This window comes from Ptychodera flava, chromosome 18, assembly GCF_041260155.1.
Source record: "Ptychodera flava strain L36383 chromosome 18, AS_Pfla_20210202, whole genome shotgun sequence".
Classification (NCBI taxonomy): Eukaryota; Metazoa; Hemichordata; class Enteropneusta; family Ptychoderidae; genus Ptychodera; species Ptychodera flava.
The window spans coordinates 25219322-25242181 of NC_091945.1; the positions used below are offsets into that span (position 1 = coordinate 25219322).

The window sequence follows — 22860 nt, forward strand, 5'->3', positions numbered from 1 at the left end:
CCTTTTGTCTATCATCATGTATCTCTACATACATACATACATACTTACATGTGTATACATACATACATACATACATACATACATACATACATACATACATACATACATACATACATACATTAAAGAAATTCAATATAACGTTGTCACTGATTATTCTATTTATGGTTGACGGTAATAGCCTAAGTGTATATAGCGTTTCCTTTTTAGTGTGCACATATCTAGACGTAACCAATTTGAAATATGAAAATGACTATCTAATGACAATGCTTTCGCTATGACAAGTGATTTAGCCTCAGAAATGTTATATACAGCTTCAACTTATATTGTTAAAGTTAAAATTTGCCAAACACTGATTTTTTCGTTGCTGTGACCTTTCTACTATAGTAGCCTTAAGGTTTCTGTGTCAATACAAGTTTGCCTAAGTTCTATCGTCCATTCCTTCTGTGATATCAGACAACTGATTTTTGTTACGTTTTTCTTAAAGCAGTAAGACATAACATTTATGCTGATATGACAGAGGAACAAGGGAGACATTTTACATGAACATTTATTTATTTTGCAACACAGAAATGACTTCGTATGATGTTCAGAATACTTAAAAATTACATCAACTTGTTAGTGCTTACAAAGAGTTCGAGAGTCGTAAATGTGTTTATCATATACCTAGATTCACCTACCCATGTAAACCTATGGGAAAAGGCGCTCTTACAGGTGTGTAATAAGTTGCCGTATCACGCCCAGGCACACTTTGCCCAAATAAGGTAGTGTGCGCGCATTTTCGAACGTTTTCGTTGTCGTTGCTACGCGCGTTGCTATCCACGTACATTCCATTCGAAAGCACGTCAGCGCGAGATTCGAACCCGTTTCTATGTGCTTCGCTCGTAGTTTTGAAGCAAAGTGTAGACAGTTCGAATCTTATTCCGATCAAAATTGGTTTAAAACAAGTGCTTGATAGTCTCCTCTCCACAGGTGTCCGGAGTTGCCGGTGTACATGCATAGAGAGAATGGGAAGGTGTGACACGGTTTTGCCCTCCGGAATGAAAATACAATAAAATACGGGGTTTACAGTCAAATAAAAGGTCTACACCGATATCGAAATACCTCTTGTCTTTAACGCTTAAGTTTCAAGAATGCAAACTAGCATTTAGTCTCGATATCGGCCGAAAACTCTCTGGTAGCCCCGTTCATCAGGCTGTTACGTACGGCAGCCATTTTGATAACTACATTCTTTCCCATAGTGCAGTGCGGGTTCATTTGCATTCCACATGAACCCGTGACCCCGCAACCGCTAAATTTAAATCCACTATCAAACGGGCTTCAAGTATTGGTGTACACATCGTCCAGCTTTGCGTTTTGCACGAACTCAAGTCATGGGAAAGTTTACCATTGTTAGTTGGTAAGTATTTTAGAAATTTTTTCATAACACACTTACATTATTCACTCATTTCGTCTGTTTTTTTATCCATGACCAATGCCTGCAATTTACTGCAAATTTGTTTCAACAGACTGAACAGTGCCAAAGTGAGTCTAATCTCCCTTCATTGCAAAAGTTTTCGCAAAAGATTTCAAACTAATTCCCAGTAAAATTATCAGCTTTTCTCACCCCTCGTATTGAACATAAGCTCAACAGTAACATGTTTTATTCCTTTTTTTCACTGCACCAAAGTAACATGTGCACTATCAATTCAGAAAAGGTGTGTTGCAAATTGAATCATACAGAACACTTGAAATAAAAGTAGTGGCAGGCTTTGACACCAGTTGTTCTTGTTAATCAAAATTGGCTATTTGGTTACTGATATTCATCATAATTTTGTTGGCTCAGATCTATTATTTACCCCTGCTTGGAAATGCTTTACACTACATTGATTACTAGTTCAGTTGCTACAATACCGTAATTGTTTTTGGTAAGCGTATGTACTGGGTGTCCAGAACTTCCTGAGAGAACTGTACTTTCAATTGGAATTTGAAAAAAACAAAAAACAAAATTACCACATAACTCGTAAAACTTGTATTTTATTTTCCATTTCTTTTTAATTAACCAAGCAAAGTACTGTATTCAGTAATAACATTGCCTATTTTACCATTAAAATGAAAAAGTGGATATTAAACACATACAAGTTTTAATAAGTTTTAGTGACATCAACAATATAACTAAAACAAACAATATACTGTCATGGAAGTTAACTTTAAACTTGAATCTGGGCAAACTGCATTGTTCATGGAGTCATCAATATATGATATACTGGGGGGTTATTTTATTTTTAGAAAACAAGACCAAAGTATTCAGCTTTCAAGTTTCACAGATGGTCAGAGGACTATATGTGAAGCCAATATTGTTTTTGTTTTAAGTAAATTATAACATATGGGATGCCAGCTGCATATTATTACTGTGCACATGTATGCAGACAGTCCATTTTCACAGCAATTTGACCCCTTTACAATAAATAAATCAATAACACTTCATAATATAATGCTGTGTCAGTCTTTTGATAATCACTTTTGCCTCCTAGGTCAACTTTTACAAGAACACATTTACACATTCTACCTTTTACTTGACAAAATACTAACAAAATTGATGGGAAAAAATTGTAAAGTTCAACATAATTATTTTATTACCGAACAAAAGATGTATTTGTTGTAAATTTCACTTGAGAAATCTAACATGAACTACAAATTCAAGAGGAAACACATCCAGGGCAATACCAAGTTTCATTTTCCACATCATCATCATCTTTGACGCCTACACACTTGTAGTGAAACCAGTTATTACACATATCACAACACACACTTTCAGTCACGCAGCTATCCGAACACTTTCCACACGGCCACTTTGTTACTCTCCTTCTTTTAGGTTGACTTCTTCGTGTCGTGACAGCAGATCCTGATGGTTGCATGTTTCCTGAAAGAGAATTTGAATTGAATTATTGAAAGAGAATTCTTTTTCTAGTATAAAACCACATTCCTGCTGACGAAATCAGTATAATTTAAATATTTTACATAACAGAATGTGAACAAATCATGCTCATGCAATAACATATTTTCCTGACAAATGGATACAAAATATTAGTATTTACAAAGAAACAGAGTCATGGAGAAAAAAACAATTTAAAGTCCATATACAACAGGCGCTCTATGGTCTTACCAATAGGACATGGAGCATCCGCAAAGACTGGACATTTCACTCTATATCTACTCTTAATATATAATAACACAGTTGCAGACTGGAACTCAAATGAAGTCAACATTTTCCTTTTCTGTGATACAGCTTTATCTTAATAAGTTATAAGACATGAAAACTAAATGATAGACAAAGTTCGATTTTATCCAATAAAAATAATTCATGGGAAATACAGTTATCTGTACTTTTTCTGGATAAATTAATGAAAATATGCTCTCTTGGCTTCAAAATATAATGTTGTAAATTAATATTGTAGGTAACATATTCAATAATCATGCCAACTTCCAAATCTGCATTGTTCATGCAAATAATAAATGCTACTTAAAATGCATGTATGGAAATTATACAAGATAACATGTGGTGGTCATATGTGATGATCTTTAGCCAACTGCATGCAATAACAATGTACTTAAATACAGATAGTGATCGACTCATCCATTCACTTTCAGGCTCATATATTTTGTTCATGAATATTAAAGAATTTATATAAATTGTTTTTTTGCCCATAGAGCTGTGAAAGTATCATTACATTACATAAATTTGTCAATTTACTTTTTTACCAAACTTGAGAATAAACACTGGCTTTCTGAATGGATGGAGGAGTGATCCGTAGTAGTGCTGGTAGTGGTGTAGAAAGTAGAACACAATACCTTGTAAAACAAATGCATTTTGTTGACATGATTGTGTAATAAGATTTGATTACTAAATATCGTAAAGAACAGAACTTCATGCATATGAAACATTATGACTATAGTGTTGGCTGTAACACAGTATTTCTTACCACCCAATCTTTCTGGTTTACTCATTCTTATTTGTTTCCTATGAGCTTCTTCCTTTGTTGTTTTCATGTCTCGCAGATATTCCTTTCTAAAGGAAGCACTTGACATTAAAATATATTTCTTAATTACCTCATCATATAGAATTTTGACTACTGTGTCAAGCTGTTGATATTGGAAAACACTATCATTATCACTGTCACTATCAATATCAATTTCACTATCACTGTCACATTTTCCTTGCACCATGCTATCAGTGTCTATGCTAGGCTGCTCATCCTCGTTGGCATCATTTCCATCCTGAATTCTTGCTTGTGAGTTGTCCATGTCTCTGGCATCATCATATTTATCCTCTGAGTACAGATATGAAGTTTGGCACGAAATATTTCGGAAAAGAGATGTCCAGTGCTTGAATAGCCTGTCTTCATGCATAAGCTTCTCAAATACATGCTGGTATAGATACTGACCATAAACAGATATGTTGTTCTTATTTTCCAACTTTCTCACTGCTAAGTCCAAATCTTCAAAGAAATGGAAGGTGTCATCACTGATGTTGGTCAGACCACCTCTTAGGTTCTGTTTTCTTTTAGTTTCAATCAGAGTCTCTGGATCTGTAGAGTTTCTTAAGCTATCTTCAGTCACAGTGAGATGTTCCAAATACTTTACTTCTGTATCCAATTTCGCTATCTTCCTTGCATATCTTCGATTGTACAGTATTCTCATGACATTCTGTTTTTTCCGATATTTCAATGTGGCCACACACCATCCACCTATATATCTAATCTTCCCCGTCCAGCAGCTGATCCTTTGAATGTCTTCACTTCCTGGGTTTTCTCTTGTTGTGATTTCTCCTTTATCTTAGTAGCATGCATCTCTACCACTTTAGCTCTGACGTGCTTGGCCAAGCAAAAGGCAGTACGAAAATGGTGAGATGATGGCTTTGCAACTTGGAACAGCGCGAACAAACACTTTGCTTGTACTGATCACTTTGCAGAATACTTGCAATTTCTCTGTACAGCTGAGTAGTGTGTTTGTTACTCAGTGTTGTCTTGGCAGATGACGTTGACAAAATATATGCCTGATTTATTTTGTGCCAAAGTGTTGCACAGAAGACTTCAACTCTTGTCTTTTCACCACTCAGGTAGGACAACAAAGCATTGAATACATTTTGTTCATTGTCAATGGCTGTTGATAAGTATGGCACTGAAAAAAGGCATGATCTGGTAGTACATCATCAGGCAAATTTCCTCCATCTTTGACTCCAGCATCAGAACCTTTATCACCTTCACACTGGTCTTCATCATCATGATTATCATTTGCTGCATCATCATTGTCATTTGATGATTGCTCTTCAAAATCATGCATAGTTTCATCTAGCTGCTCGTCTGTGAGTGGCTCATTTTCTTCTTCAACCTCTACTATTTGTACATCAACATCTGTGTTTTCTTGTATTATTTCCTTCCTGCAACATGCCAAGTCTTCTTCCGCTGGTGTCTGCTCACTGTCATAAAACTCCCCTATGAAGGCAGGCTGACTCGACACTAGAGCTGGGCTAAAGTTGAGTACTCGGAGACCTTGTTTTGTTTTTGCTCTACCAATAGCTACTCCTATCTGACCTGGCTGAGTCATGTTTCGACAGTCAACTTCAACTCTGTCCAGAGTTAAGCCTTGAGATCTGTGTACAGTCATGAAAATGCCAACTTGATGGGGAATTGCTTCCTGCATGCTTTCACTTGTTGAGTCTGGGGACAGTATATTTTAAAATCATGTCGCTTCAGGGAAACAGTTCTTTGACTGGATGGAAAGTGCACTGTTACTTTGTGTGGATCAAGATCAATAACTTGACCTTGTAGGCCATTGTAAAGGTTGGATGACAAATTTGTGATCAAGATGATAGGTGCACTCACCTTTAAATGAAGAGTCTTTGGCGCAGTACATTTTGAAAGTAGTTTGATTTCACCTGTATCATCAGCTCTAAACAACTTCATTTCACCTACAAGAGTAGAGTATTGATGCAAACAATTATTAGTATTTCCTCTACAGTGTATTTGAATCTACAGATGTTATTTCACTAAAAAAACTATTTCTCATTCTCAGGTTGAAGGAAACCATGAAAGAATCATCCATGGGATCTGTACGGGCAGATAAGTTATGGTCTAGATTTGAGGAAGCCACAGCATGCACCACCAATATGAGAAAATCGCTTGGAAAAACTCTCAAGAAGATATTTCCAAACATTGTTGTATCTACTACAAGGGACAAAGCTACAAAGAAAACAGTCAATTTGTACAGAGGAATAACATGGAAGTCTGACTCTTCACATCACGATGAAAGTGTTTCCCTACATGACATGAGACAGTATATACCTGACACAGCAATTGTCTTACCCAGGTGTGGCAGTGATTGCATCAAGTTAGCCATTCCTTCAAAGATCATCAGTAATGGAAATATAGTTCTCAAACAAATTGATATCTACAGAGACCACTGGGAATTGAGTATCAGGGGCAAAAATGTGGACTTGAGAGCCATCGACATTGATTCAAGCCTGTGCACTCTAAGCAAAGACACAATTCCAGAGATCTTGTCCCTGGTAGACAAAGTGAAGGTGTGTACAGGACTACCTGCTAAACTGACAACAAATGGACACTCAATGCAGTATTCCTCCAAGTGTGAGTAGAACATATTTCCATACAGGGTGATGAAAATTCATCATGCAAGACTTTACGTTCACATGATTGTAACCAAGTCGTACAATGGAGTGCATTAACAGAAACATGCTATGTTTGTCAAGTGCGATGCAGACCATATAAAAACAACAACATACCGGTAGACAAAAAAATCAACTCCTCAGGAAGATGTGGAAGCAGCAGAAATCCTTGATGTAGAGGATACCTTAAACCTTGATGGTCAAGATCACAAAGACATAAGTTCCATACTCAGTTCAGTTTTCAAAGATGCACCAGAAGATATGAAAGTACTTCTACAAAGCCAATATGATGCTGTCCAATGCAAATCACCCAATCAAAGGCGTTGGAAGAAAGAAGTCATTAGTTTATGTTTGAATTTGTGGATAAGGAGTCCGAAGTCTTACAATGACTTAAAAGACAGTAACATGTTAATACTTCCTTCAGGCAGACAATTAGCACGCTATAAGAACTGGATTCCACAATCAGCTGGCATTGATGATAGAGTATTCCAGTGGATGTACCACGCAGCCAAGGAAGCTAAAATCCCAAAACATGGCTGGGCTGGAGGTCTTATTCATGATGAGGCAAAAATACAGCAGGATCTGGTGTTATCAGTGAGTGGAGGTCAGCCAAAATTAATTGGTTGGATTGACCTTGGTGATGAAGCTTTCAATCTGCTGATTTTGAAAGATGGGCATGTAACTCGAAAACTTGCTACAGATGTGATACAGTTTATTTTCATTGGCTATACTGGCTTTCGTTTCCCTGTGTGCCATTTCCCTACGTGTGGAGTTAAGGCTTCTGAACTCCATATAATAATATGGGATATTATTGCAAAGCTGAATGACTGGTCATTTCACGTTGATTTCATCATGCAAGATGGAGGACAAGAGAACAGACAATTTATTAAATCTAACTTTCCGCTCAGTTTGCCACTGGACTCAAAATACACCAGCCCAAATTTAGTGGACCCAACCACAAACATAGTACATGTTCAGGACTTCTCCCATGATGTAAAGAAACTGAGAAACAGCATCTTAAGCAGTGGGCACGTGAAGCATTTGCACACACGCACCCTCATCTATGAAGGGAAAGAAATCCTATGGGATCATCTGAAAAGTGCTGTCATCTGGGACCGTGATGTAAACAGCAGGCCGATCTATCACAAGATTACAGACACACACCTGGCCCCCACTAACGCTGACAAAATGAGGAATCACTTAGCAGAGGACATGTTAAACGATGACATGCTGCACCTCATGGAGACATATCAGTCAGGTTTGACAAATGGTACTCATCTGGACAGCACCATTTCTCTCTTGAAGCAAACTAGCACACTGATTGCAATTTTCCGTGATCGGCGACCAGTAACTTCAATATCAGATGACCGGTTATATGCCCTGAAGAATACACACCAATGGTTCTCCAAATGGCGTACCTCTGTCCTCTCTGATAAGAATGGCCAACAAGCAAAGAGCTCCAAAATGTTGCCATCGAATGAATGTTTAGATGATCTGGACTCACTCATTCTTGGGTTCCTGGCTGTGTGTGAACAACATTTAAAAGCTTATCCTGGGAGCTACATCATACCAGCATTGTTCAATTCTGATCCAGTGGAAAATCACTTCTGCCAACAAAGAGGTCTACACAATGGTAATCTCACCAATCCCAATTACATGACCTACAGTAAAACAGTGAATGCGGTTATCCTTGGCCAAACATCCATCTCCCGAGGAAGAAAATCGAATGCAGGGCTCTCTAAAGCCAAACCGTTCAACTTTTATGTGAGGAATGCACCACCGTAAGGATGTACTTACAGAAAACATAACAAAGGACTGTGCAGTTCTACATGTATATGTTGATGTTCGATACTGCCTTTGTATGGTGTGTATATACATTCTGTACTGGTCATCGAGAAGTCATTAGTAGTTTATATTTTAGTTCTTGAATTCATTCAGCATTTTTTTGTTGGGTTTTTCCTTGTGTCATTTGTAAACACATGAGCAGACTTTCTATATCTGTTAGCCCAAGCCAACTGCAAATTGGTCAAAATTTGTCTCATTTTTTTCTTTATAGAGGAAGTTCATCAAGGCTTATTTTTACATAAGTGCTAACTTAAATTTGTAGTCGCTTAATCCAGAAAAGCCATTTTCACCATTTGTAACTCACTTGATTTTTTACAAAAACGGATAAAAATAGTGGAGGAAGTTGCAGATTATGGTCACAAAGTGCCGAGCTTGGCGCTTTCATCTGGTGATATTGTTGGGACCATCTTTCGATGGGTAAGGCAGTGTCATTCAAGTTCACACCAGGCTATGCGTATTTGCATAATTATTGTTTACGTTCTGAAAATACGCACAGCAGTGAAAGTCAGTGAATAGACAAAGCCATATCCATCAACAGATGTTCCCTGCTACATCACGTTATAAAAACGCCAAGCTTGGTGCTTTTTTCCACATGATTCAACATACATTATGTTGATGAATCCCTAAACTGCAACTACCATCACTGCCTTTATTCTTTTTTGTGAAAAATAACGCAAGTTGCAATGGCGAAAATGTGAAAATGGCTTTTACAGATTAAGCGACCAAAAAACTAGCACATATAAAAAAAATAGCCTGAACTTCCCCTTCACTTGCACAAGACAAAACCTATGATTTATAAAGTTTGAAAAAAAATTGATAACACTCAAAGATTCAAATATTCAATCTAATGAAACTGTAAATACTGTGGGATTTGGGTTTAAAGTAATATTGGCAACAAATATATTACTCAATTTATTAAAACATCTTTCTTTTATATTAAGCATCTTTACTGTTCGAATTTTTATTTTGTGCTGGTGTATGATGAGAATGTGCAAGCATCCTTGAATTTAAAAATCACTAACGGTAATTCAAAATTATGATGACAGTTGACAGCTTTGTGATCATACATCCTTACACGTATATGAATGAACAGTCCATACCAGTATGACAAACCCAGTATTGTTTTCAATATATCTATCAAAACATTATCAACAGATAGGGCCATGCTGTTTAATGTTTTTCCTATCAGACTCATAACAGTGGTGCAAGCTGTTTTACCTCATGATCATTCTTACCTTCCATTGCCATTAGGTGATTGGCATTGCTAATATCCACATCATAGTTGAGTGCAAAAAGTTTCACCGGTGTTTCGCCTGGAGGCAAGGGCCGTTGAAGCCTCTTCAGTAAATTTGTTACAGAGTTTTTAATTTCACCTCGACAGCAAAGATTAATTGCTTCAATCAGATCATCTGTAAATGATAGGAAATATAGGATGGATCCATTACAGGTACCAATTATTAATAATGTAACATACTACATCAAACCAAAGTAAATAAACAGTAATATGGAATAGTATCAGAGTGAACAGCAGTGTGCCCTCTAACAAAAGACATTTTGGGAAACTTTATAGTCCATTGAAAAATTTGTGAATTTTTTGAGTCACACCCGGTGAGTCACAATGTATAATTTCCTATTCAACTGAAAATTTTTTGGTATAAGTGAGAATATTCATGGGTCATATCGCGTCAAATAGGCTTAGAGAGGGCACATTGGTGAACAAACGATCAGTCAATGCAAAATTTCTGTATTCTCATAATGCCTACCGGTAATCATTATGGTAAAGTGGTGAAACGTTCAGCTCCAAAAGTGCAGAAGGCTGATGCACGCTGCACATGGAAATATTTTACCTTTCAAATATCAACTCACTCTCAGTCTGCCTGTGAACTGTAGAAAGGAAAAAACAGTGTGGAACTAAGTTCTTGAATTGCTCGGCTTTGATAAACATACAGCCAGGATCATTGTATGCAATATTTGGCACTGGTTTAAGCTGGTAAAGGTCACCACTTAAAACGACTTGCATTCCACCGAAAGGGAGACTGGATTTTCTTACCATACGGAAAACTGCTTCAATCTAACAAATAGAAAAAATTATGGCCATTAATAAATTAAATCATTATGACAAAAACACCATAATATGGGGGGGGGGGTAGAAAGTTTATCACGTCAAAAACAGCTGTATGAAAGACTTCCCCAAGGCCCCAACACCTACCCAAAGTGTTTTCTTAGGTGGGATGTACGACACATAAAACTAGAATGTAAACAAAATAAAGCTTTACGAGCAAAATATTCGGAGCCAACCACATCATCACATCATGGATGTCTTTAAATCCATGATCACATGGAGTACAAACAATGATGCTTACCTGAAGAAAGATCTTAGCCGATAGCATTGAAACTTCATCTATAACAAGAAGTTCGGTGTTGAGAATATTCATTTTGACTTCTTTCATTTCTGGTTCATGTATTATTTTCCTGGCCAATTCATGGTCAGTGAAGCGGCCGTCCATGACACCTGAAAATCGGTGGATCGTCTGTCCGCCTGGTAGGAGACTTGCACACCAGTTGTTGCGGTCATTGCACATAATGACCCTTTACGTCGGCATAATTGCGTAATGAGGCGCGTTTTGCCGGTCCCTGCCTGGCCAAGAATAAAAATATTGTGGCCCTGGTCGACAGCATTGCGTATTTTGGTCTCCATCGCAAGATTTCGACACATATGCATAGACCACGACTCCTATTCCCGCGATTCACGTTTGTTTTGATCGTGCAAAGGTCACGAGTTCATCACTTTTGCGCGCTGAACCATGGGTAATTTGTCTCGTTCAAAATGGCTGACGTACGTATAACACCCTGAGGATGTACGTAACCAGGAATTTAGGGCCAAAAGAGAGACTAAATAACGATTAACACGTCTCAGGGTTGGACATTAAACGTCAAAGGTATTTATCTGTCGGAGGAAGGTTGTTTTTTGACTGCATGTGTTGATATACATGGATTTTTATTGTCTTTTTCATTCCGGAGGGCAAAACCGTGTCACACCTTCCCATTCTCTCTATGCATGTACACCGGCAACTCCGTACACCTGTGTTCCTCTCAATGTTTTGCTAAGAAAGTGTATTTTAACGAGCAGGATCAACTACTCATCTGTGCTCATTCTGTAGTGACATTGGCGTTTGCATGTAGAACAAGCTCACGACGCATTCCACAACTGAACAAATGACAAAATCGTACATATTAATCCGCAAAGTTGCGTGGCTCATGTTTATTTTTTAATTTACGCCCATAACTTTGACAAAATTTTATTGATAAATACTGAAACATATCACAACCGTTCAATAAGGTATATGATAAAACCTTTACGGCCCAGATACGGGTTTTGCGGACCTCGGTCGTACGGCGTACGGGCCCTCGCACGCTCGGGCCCTTCCGCCGTACAACCTCGGTCCGCAAAACCCGTATCAGGGCCGTAAAGATTATTATTGAACCTAAATTTAACTATTTAGAATTATGTCAAAAGTTGTCATTTTTTATATACACACATTCATAATAGTATGTTACACTTCTTGTACTGCATATGTTAAGGAACATCGACTGCTATTTGTCATGAGCGACTACAAACTATACAGAGGCAGTACCCGACACGATAAACTACAACTAGAAGACATCGAAGAAATAACCAACGTTGATATGTTTCCTGACAGTAGTCTTGTCGCTGTGGATACACACGGGAGACTTAGGTGTAGAATAAATGGTTATTGGTCGGATCCAATACCAAATTCATGTTGCATGATTGGTGTAACTGTCGCTGTAAACGAGGGATTGATTGGAGTAGGGGAGGACCACTCCTTGTACGTCTGGTCAGATGATGGCGACTCATGGGAGGAGCCAATACCTAACAGTGGTGGAATTATAAAGACAGTGTTCTATATGAAAAGATACACGTTGCTTGGCCTGACGGTAGAGGGAAACGATATACTGTACGCTACCTGGGAAACTCGATTCTGGGAGTCTCTTGGATACAATTTTGCTAACCGTAAACTACAAGATATTGTCATATTTGGAAATAAGTATCTTTTCTTAAGACGCGGTTTCTTCGCGGCTGCTTTTACCGCAGATCTCAGGGCCAACCACACAAACAATCTGACAGGTAAGATGGTATCGAAGTTTTCAATACTATCAACATCTCTTCAGCATCATCAGCTCAAGGGATCACTTGCTGTATCAGTCGCTTACAATAATTCATAATGCAGTTCAGACTACCTTAATCTAGCCTCGTCCATATTTACATATCAATAATCGAACATATATAACTGCGCAGATATTGACATTTTTGTAGAAGCTTTGTTATTATTTTGCCCATAGACGCCCACATCACAGTGAATGAACACATTTGAATAAGATTCCTATATTATATTTTTTATACATGCATACACTGATAATCACCGTAATGTAGCCAAACACATTCATATCAATAATAAGGCATATGTAAATGCACAGATAGAGCTGGTTTTGTATCGAAACAAAATTTGTTACTGTCCTCCCAATAGACGTCCATGTTTAGTGAACTAACACTTTTTGTGCAATACTAATACCACATTTGCCAGATACATCTATCTGTCAATCTATCTATCTATCTATCTATCTATCTATCTATCTATCTATCTATCTATCTATCTATCTATCTATCTATCTATCTATCTATCTATCTATCTATCTATCTATCTATCTATCTATCTATCTATCTATCTATCTATCTATCTATCCTTCTATCTATCTATCTATCTATCTATCTATCTATCTATCTATCTATCTATCTATCTATCTATCTATCTATCTATCTATCTATCTATCTATCTATCTATCTATCTATCTATCTATCTATCTGCGCGCGCATACATACACACACACACACACACACATTCACACACATACACATATTTATGTGGTTGATTGCGTGAGATCGTGCACGCGTGTTGTTATTGTACGGGATCATGCAAAACAAATTTCATGTGGGCAAAGGGAGTTATTGAAAATTGGCACGTGAAGAAGCAGGGCTTGTTACAAACAATTACCTAGTAACTAATCGATAACATATCAAACCCGATAACGCAGTAAAAATTTACCGAGAACGTATCAAAACAGCCGATAACGTAGTAACGAACAATAACGTTGTAATTTTTCTAACCGATAACGTAGTAATTTTTCCTAACGATAACGTATCAACAAATTTACCGATAACGTATCAATGAACCGATAACACATTAAATCAACTGATAACGTAGTAAAGTCAACCGATACCGCATCAAAACAACCAATAACGTATCAATTAACTGATAACGTATCTGAATAGGCGAGTCGTTGGGAGAATAGATCGATCCTTTGATAGATAGATAGATAGATAGATAGATAGATAGATAGATAGATAGATAGATAGATAGATAGATAGATAGATAGGTCGACCGATCTATAGATGGATCGATCATTCACTCTATCGATAGAGCTATCGATCGATCAATCTATCGATTAATAAATTGATTTGTACATCGATCGATAGAATGATGGGTTTATCAATTGATAGTGATAGATCAATCAATCGATAGATCGATTGATAGAATGATCAGTCGATTGATCGTTTCGATAAACTGGTCGATAGATAGATAGACAGATTGATCGATCGATCTGTTATCACATTGTCTCTTACTTGATTTTGTTTCTTCTATTTATTTTTTCCGTTTAGCGTAAATCGCTACAAATTCCTGCGGCAAATAAATCGTGTTTCGACTCTTTTCAGGCTAGCACGAACGACTTAGTTGATCTAAATGTCAAACTAATAGAACTGGTTTTGTAAGTTGTTTCTAGTCTTGTTATTAATATAGCAGCTATACAGTTAAGTTGTAGTCGGGTAAAATTCAAAAAGATAGTACAAGTACTGATCAAAAAGGCAGGGTAATAAGCAGCTGTTGTTTTATACTGAGAACCTACCGAGAAAGAAAACTACTATGTATCTTATTCTTACATCTGTATTGGCTACAATTCAGACAGAAAGGATGGCAGTATAGCAAGATTAGAAACAACTTTCCAGACCAATTCCCGTAGTGTCGGAATATTTAGATCAAGTTAGTCGTTCGTACAGAAACAAAAGTTATACAGGCGAGTCGTGGAAATACTTTGCTTTGCACATAAATATGATTATCACAAAAATTTGTTGTTTTTTAACAATGTAATGGGACCAGCTACAAAACGAAAGTCCTTTTTCCTTCATGACTGTTTTCTGGCTCAAACAGACCAATTTAAATTGTAATGCCGCAATTACCGACAGCCAACATCGCAAATTTCGCACCCATATTTGATAAATCACCGATAAAAATAACTGCGTATTAGTAATTAACCAAAGAATATTAATGATGTATTCGTACAATTGATAATTTTTCATGTTGTTGAATATGTCCATCGGATGTATTTGAAAAAGGTAGGCATATCAGTGATTAATATACCGGAACCTAATTTAAATGTATGTGTGAACTCTGGTAAGCTTTTTTTTTTCTACCAGCACTATACTATGTAGTACTACTCAATAATTGTGCGATGTCTTCGTAATCATAAGATGTGACTCGATGTGAATTGCGGCTGAAAGGATAAAATCAACATATTATCTGCTAAACCTGTTGACTTGGCTTGCTTACAGGAGTTACTTGCAAAATTGTTTATAGGGAATTCAATTGAACAATGAGTCCAGATTTACCTGTAATTCAGTCCCAGGATGAGATTACATTGTGAAGACTTATTTTCATTTTGGTATACTGACGTTGTAAGTAACGAAACTTTAGGATCGGTCGTGTTGAAAACTTTTTTCCAAGTCTCCCAACTTAGAAAGTGTGTCGATAAAGATACTCACATGTGTGTTGTATCTTGAATGTATCTTGCAGGAATATTTGTTGATTAGGTCGCATTTCCCAAATTGACGAAATTCGATTCGTGATGTCTGGGTAGAATCACGGAAACAGTATACTCCAAGTATATGCTTCTCTGAAGGTGTAACTGGTTGAATTGATGCATTATCAGTTGATTTGAATCTTTGTTCTTTGACTTGGCTAGGTTATTGGTTGATTTGATCATACGTTTGATACATTATTGGTTGATTTGATACGTCATCGGTTGATTTGACACTTTATTGTTCGCCTTGCTACATAATGGGTTAATTTGATACGTTTTCGATCTATACATCTATCTATCCGTCGAGATATATATATATATATATATAATATATATATATATATATATATATATAAATCGGTCAAATCATTCAATCGATAGAAATATCGATGATAGATCAATGCATCGATCGATCAAGTAGATCTATCGATTGATCAATGGAGTGATCGATCGATCGAGGATAGATCTATCCCCATGAATCTATTCCGATGAATCACTTGATCCAATACAGTTGATACGTTATCGGCAAATCTGTTGACACATTATCGATTAGGCAAAATTACTGCGTCATTGGTAAATTTACTACGTTATTGTTTGAAAAAATTACGTTACCGGTTCGTTATCAGCTGATTTACTACGATATCGGTAAATGTGTAAGTTACGTTATCGGGTTTGAAACGTTATGGATTAGTTACTACGTTATCTGTTGTAACAGGGCTACTGAAAATTTCGGAATGCCCGAGGCAATTCTTCCAACCCCTATCATAGGTAACGACGACTCGCTAAATTCTTCGATCAAAGTCCCCTTGTATGAACACAATCTTAATTCTAATTATTAAACTTTGACGTGTAGAAACTCGTCAAATCTGTGGTTCCGATTTGTTTGTAGTGCATATTTCAGCTAAATAAACAAAGGCACCTACATAAGGGCACTGTCTTTATGAAAGAAAAATTACAGGTTCAATATTGTAAACAGATGAAATTGTTGATACAAGTAACCACTGATAACAAACAATTTACTGTAATTGATTGGAAACAAAATTTTCGTCTTGCATTCCAGACTTGGAAGAAAATACAGCAAAGGAAGAGTGGCAGCCTTCCGATCATGGCATGAAAGATGTCAACGAGAAAAGCTCCGTTGCTTATATCGGTAGGTATAATTAAATGCGTCATCAGTAGTTGGTAAAGATGCATATTTCATTTTAAATGTCCAAATAGTAGTTAATGGGAAGATGAGCTTCCCGTATGCAGACATAAATCTTACTCATTTAAACTGTCGTATTCTGAATAATCCGATAATAGTTTCAGCTAATTCAAATGATGCCTTTCATATTACTTGATAGTTAACTGCTTGCTTATACACTTTTTGGAAAAAGTGAAGATTAACTTTGGTTTACAAACGCTTCAAAAAATTAAATGATCATAGGCAAAACAGAAAAGAAAACTAACTTCTGAAATCACTCAAGCACAAGCTCCCTTTATGAGTAAGAACAATGTATTTTGCATTTTGCTTCATGCAACACCGAAAAACTGTTGAAAGCAATGAGAATACAAACAGTGCATTTTAAGAGAAATCACCGGGACTTAATGACCAAGTTCCCTGATCCTCGATAAGTGATTATCATGATTTAATGGGTAATGGGATTTTGGAAGTGTTGTTGTAGGTATACTGCGCCTTAGATAAGCTCACTGATTGGAACTGAAATATTTGCTTTGCACATCAGGCGAGAAAGAAATTACGACCAGCGAGGTGTGGCTGTCCTCAGACCCTGATATGATGGACCGTAACATGAATAGCACATTTGCAAATAGTGGAAAGACACCGCGAAATAAGTCATCAAAATCTGGTATATTTGCAATTTTATTTGAGATGTGATGGTTGTAGCTAACAGGGAAATGAATTTCTTGTGTGCTGACATTTTGCATTTTTCTCTCGAGCTATAGTATCCTGATAACAATCCTGATAACCATGCAAGGGGGTTAGTTTCAGAACAAATTAGAAAATTACAAATAACAGTGGAAAGATTTCTGATCGAAAATCGTTTGAATTAAAGAGAGACGTGTCTAATCCTATAAACATGTTTCAAATACATTCAATTGCAATTTTGAATCAAGACAGATAATATTGACGTGAAATCAGAGTTTGTCAGGCAAATGGCTAGATTGAAATTCCATTCATGTCGAAACCAAAATTATATAGATCCTAATTCACATCCAGAATGTAATGCCACGGTGCAGCTAACGGCATTCTCTGGCCAGTTACAGCTAGACACCATTCATAACTTTTTATTATGTGTAATCATTTAAGATAATAACACAACATTTTAGAAAGAACACTTTACTGGTCTGCATTCTTGAGCATTTTCTTTCCATTTGTATATTACTGTGTTGAAACTAACTACCAGTGGTAAACACAAACTTCTTTGCGACCTTCGACTTTCTACTTTAATCTTCTACTAAAAACTGGTCACTGAGGGACAATAACTATCTTACAACGTCAATTTACTTATGTTTACTTATTTTGCAGGCCAGGACTTGAAATGATTTTTGTAATTGTCCCTGTTGTGGGTGTGGTGATATCATTAATAGTTCTTTGCTGCTGGAAGAATGTGGATGAAATAAAAAGAAAGAGAAATGGAGATTAGAAATCGTCAAATGAAAACGTCGTAGGGGTATACAGGAAAGGAGTGTTGTCAGAATGGAGAATTCAGCAAAAAGCAAATCACCATGATTCCTTTCGTTTCACTCTAACACTCGATTTTCCACTAAAGCCACTGCCAATTTAACAGGATGTTTTTAAATATGCCCGTTCAACACAAAATTAGTGATTTTGTTATTTCCATCTTTAAAAATCCGAAACATTGCACATCACCTGTTAGGATGATACGCTGAACAAATTATAGTATGTTACAGTTATTGCTTCGCATTTTGTAATGCATCTGTTTAGGAACATCGCCTCCTATTTGTCATGGTCCGCTACCTCCGCTACCCTTCGCTACCTGAAATCTCATATGCATAAATGAATCGTGCCTCAATTCGTGCAATAATTGCCAGTGTCATTTGTGAAAAAGTACACCGTCCGAGTTAAAAATCCTCGCTCATGTGAAAGTACTTGAGTTGCCATGGAAAATATCTGTGAGAAAGGCTGCAAAGCATGTCTGCATACCAAAAGTATACACGACTGCGACGGTGAAATTTTACCCCAGACGTCATCAGATGCAATCCTTAGTAGAGCGAACGTTTACAGCATTGATACTCTTTTCTAGTTTGCAAACAATATCAAATTCAAATGAAACTCGAACACTAACTCATCTGAAAAAGTTAACATCAGAAGCTGATCAAAATATCATCATGTTAGCAGAACAATATATAAAGTGTTATACAATACATAAACAGGTTTATTGATCCAGTCTCAATCTCCTGAGCAAAACCCCCCCAAACCCCAAACAAACAAACAAACAAACAAACAAACAAACAAACAAACAAAAACAAACGTTAATTTCAGACAATACAAAATTGCACTTACACAGAAAACCGTTTTCTCAAGTCTCAAAGCAAATGGTGACCCGGGATTAAAGCTTCAGGAAAGCCAAAATTTTCAAAGTCTCTCCAGTGTTAGCTTTGCTTGCTTTAATTAACAGTTATATACTTCCTTGAAAATGCTATTTTCCTCATACCCTTTTTTGCGCAGGAAGAGTGGACATGCATGTACACCGATCTACACACCCCTCAAAATCTATAATTTCAAGTTTCACTGCGCTCATTTCACTATATTTCTAAGAAATTATACTTTTTTGTACTATACTAGATATACTACGCAGTTTCATGAACGTTTGATGTACGAGTGGTTGACCCATCAATGATACATGGTAAATCTGGTTGCTTTGTTATATGTTGCCCGCACCGGTTATTCTAGCTAACGCCTCTCGACTTTTCAACATTTCTGCAACTGCCGCTGCACTAAATACAAGGTGATCTTAACAAGAGGATCTTTAATTGCTAAAATGCAGAGGAGTAAAGTGACAATACTGAAAAGAAATGGACGTGACAGCCCCAAGGGCTGAAGATATTTGAAACAAGCACATGATAAACGAAACCCAGTTTGCGTTTTTACCTCAACCTTTGACCTAAAACGAAAGATTGGAATTATGAAAATCCGACGACGACAATATGACTTAACCAGCGCCCCCAAGCACAATAACTAAGTTGCAAGACGATTTTATCGATTTTATCCGATATTATCTGATGAAATTTGCTATATACATTAAAGATGCTATGATACAACATTATTAAAAGTCTTAAGAATGTTTTTCTTCAGCCAATTCCTAATTTCCATTTTCAATGATCTTTTTTAATTACCGATATATACTGGGATTTACTTGATCAAAGGCGGCAAAACATGCTATGTACATTGATGATTATACCAGATTAAAACAATAAGCTTATCGAAAGTCATTCACATTTTCATGTCAGCTAATTTATAATTCGCATATCTCATAAGCTTGCACAGTTCGGCATATATGGCTTGAAGGACTTGGCCAAAGGTAATTAAATTTAACATATAAAGTGGTGATACAATGACAGCAGTAAAAGAACTTTAATATTTTTATTTCAGCTAATTACATATTTGTTCACTTCATTACCTTTTAGAATTAATCGGCGGTGAATATTGTTCATTATGTTGATCATAATACTTTTAATGAAGTTGCAAACATGTGGCAAAGGTTCAAATTTACACATAACTGCAATGTATAATGAAACACGTGAGCATTTTCAGTTCATATCTGGTGTCTTTTCCCCCCTGTCATTTGACTAACTTTTGCCACGTATTACTAGAAAAAGTTAGCAACGGTGATCAACAGTGAGTCGGATTTTATCATATCTGTGTTCGTCAACACATTGACAGTAAAGAACTACTGTTTATGGTCAACGCGCTGACCGTTCTCCTTATCGATGCAACAGCGTCTCCCGTGTCCTGCTCTTGCTTGCCGATCATAGTGTGTAATTTTTGTGTGAGGCATTCTGGCATCGGGATCTTAACAAAAGCATTGTTGTAACAACATTCAAAATGCAGACATATCATGTACGGAAGAAGTCAATAGCTGAAATTTACCACTCTGATTTAGGCTGAATGTTATTTAATAATATACCATGTTGTTAGTATTTCCATATTTTGTAAAGATATCACCTTTATTGTATGCTTTCGAAAGTTTCTCTGTAAGATTTAATGTAGAATTTGTCATATGTATAATTACGTCTGTTCTGCACACAGACTACAGAATTCTGTTTCTTCTCCTGAGCGACAAGAAAATGACGAGTATTCTACTGGTGCCAGGAACCTGTCTGCGTTTAACGCGTATTATTACACTTCATAAATTAATTTGGGTTTGGATGTCACAACACTCCCATATTCAAGTAATCTCTTTAATATACACGGAAGCCTAGAGTGACAATGCCTCTATAGAGTGTAGTCTGGTAGTTATGTGTGGAAATAAAAAAACAAAACAAAAACATAACATCTTCACTTGCTACATCACTGTTGATCGGTCAACGGATGATAAGAGCATACAATGAAACGGTTCAAACCAGAGCTGGCTACCAAACGGCCATGCCCACGTCGATTCTCTGGCAAAAAGCATGGTTTCCTCGGCATTCAAATCCACCTGAATTACGTGTAATTTTAGACTTAGTACACAGAGAAAGAGTGTTTACATGTTGACTGAAAAGATGCAAGATAATAAAAAACTCCATAAGCTTTGACGTTTATGCACTTTCCAATGATTTTTTCCCCGTTTGAAAAATTTTGGTTACCGTGTCTTCTCAAAAACCCTAAAAAACAAAAACAAAACAAAAAACAAAAACAAAAAAACACTCGAAATGCCAAATGTCAAACTTGTTATCGTGGCATAACACGTGTGCCATGTTCAATGTTATTTCTGATAAGGCGCTTTACATAAAAATTAAGAAAACACACATAATGTTAACACTATTACAAACAAAATATTGTTTTTCCAAAAGAAACCAAATAAATGAGCTTATATTAAAACACTTGTGTTTTTCTGCCTGCAGTGTGTTTTTTTGCCTGGCTTGCTGATAGATTTTTAAAATCCAAGGACGGCAAACTAATATTGTTCTTTAAATGGCCTAACTGAATTCTTTTCCGCATTGATATTCACTATTCAACGTAAACATTTACATGATGTACACAATATTTTGTATTTCAACATGCTTCAATGAGTAGGAAAAAATAAACATCTTTCGTCCAACAAAATAATGAAAACAACGCCAGGAGTTACAACTGTTATCGCTTTCATTGAGTCGATGTAAAGGGTAAAATTTATTCAGACTACGATACATCATTCATTTCTTGCAAGATCAAGGAATGAAGATTTGCAACCCCGACATAGCATTTGGGTCTTCCACCTTCCCTCCCTACTTACTCTGTTCAGATGGCCAAATAGAGGATGCCTGACCAGCGCATAAAACGAAGCCAGGGCTTGCCGCTGGCCCATCGCCATCGCATCCTCGCAAATGTAGACACGATATAGATATTCGATAGTGTGACCAATACCACGATCAAAAGTTCGAAATACGGTCGACCTGTGCTGCCTGTGCGAAAGACTTAAACCAAGTCCGTGTTTTACGTCACATTAGAACTCTTTATCATGCAGCAAGTTAGTGAACTGTCTGACAACTGCCTGTTAAAAACAAGACAGGGTGTTCGTAAAGCTCAATTGTTTGAATCACAAGTCAGTGACACGTGGTCGTATTGGGATTAATGCTTATCAGATTCTAATATGTACAGGTATTCCCCTCTGTAGGTATCCCTATATTGAACCCTCGATGGAGTCATTTGCGTGATTATTGCGCGCGCATACATACATACATACATACATACATACATACATACATACATTATTATTACACTTTATTTTACACTTTATTTAAAGAAGGTAATCTGATTACAGTAAAGTAATTGTAATTTCCATCAGAGCCATCATGAAAAGAGAGGAAATATACACAAACAAATCATCGAATAAACAAAAACGTATGGAATAGACGAACAGAAGATGTCGAAGACAAAGGAAAAACAGGCTAGTCTAAGTCAGAGCCTTCATTACAATATTTCATGAAAAGATAACAATTCAGTTTTGATTTAAACGTCGACAAGGCTTCACAGTCACGGATAGTTGGGGGAATTGAATTCCAGATTTTAGTAGCTCGATATACAAATGATCTTTGACCCACGCCTGTCCTAAACATTGGTGGGTAAAGGCTACCACTACGATCCATTTCTGAGAGAGGTTGGAATATATCACTTATATTTCTTGGTGCAAGACCATTTAAAGCTTTGAAAGTCATAACAGCAGTAAAGTATTCAATACGTAAATCTATTGGCAACCAGTACAAACTAACAAAAA

The 22860-nt window shown here is 36.7% G+C and overlaps 2 protein-coding genes across 2 annotated transcripts; one reads left to right on the forward strand and one right to left on the reverse strand.

Moving 5' to 3' along the window:
- Positions 1-1298: 1298 nt before the first annotated feature.
- Positions 1299-6734, forward strand: LOC139117239 (uncharacterized). Its single transcript, XM_070680186.1, has 2 exons — positions 1299-1396; positions 6052-6734. Exons 1-2 carry the CDS (start codon positions 1371-1373, stop codon positions 6629-6631), a joined length of 606 nt encoding a protein of 201 aa, XP_070536287.1. The 5' UTR covers positions 1299-1370; the 3' UTR covers positions 6632-6734.
- LOC139117238 (uncharacterized) lies at positions 1994-11294 on the reverse strand. Its single transcript, XM_070680185.1, has 5 exons — positions 10870-11294; positions 10373-10577; positions 9742-9915; positions 5862-5947; positions 1994-2899 (listed from the first exon to the last, which is right to left on the reverse strand). The coding sequence occupies exons 1-5, from the start codon at positions 11086-11088 to the stop codon at positions 2834-2836; spliced, it is 750 nt and encodes a 249-aa protein (XP_070536286.1). The 5' UTR covers positions 11089-11294; the 3' UTR covers positions 1994-2833.
- Positions 11295-22860: the final 11566 nt, after the last annotated feature.

Excerpts from the sequence above, each read along its gene's own strand:
- LOC139117239 (XM_070680186.1), top strand. The coding sequence starts at position 1,371 with ATGGGAAAGTTTACCATTGTTAGTTG. Across the intron at positions 1,397-6,051 it reads AAGTTTACCATTGTTAGTTG|GTTGAAGGAAACCATGAAAG; the intron begins GTAAGTATTTTA and ends TCTCATTCTCAG.
- LOC139117238 (XM_070680185.1), bottom strand. The coding sequence starts at position 11,088 with ATGTGCAATGACCGCAACAACTGGTGTGCAAGTCTCCTACCAGGCGGA. Across the intron at positions 10,578-10,869 it reads CGGCTAAGATCTTTCTTCAG|ATTGAAGCAGTTTTCCGTAT; the intron begins GTAAGCATCATT and ends TCTATTTGTTAG. Across the intron at positions 5,948-9,741 it reads TCACCTAATGGCAATGGAAG|GTGAAATGAAGTTGTTTAGA; the intron begins GTAAGAATGATC and ends CTACTCTTGTAG.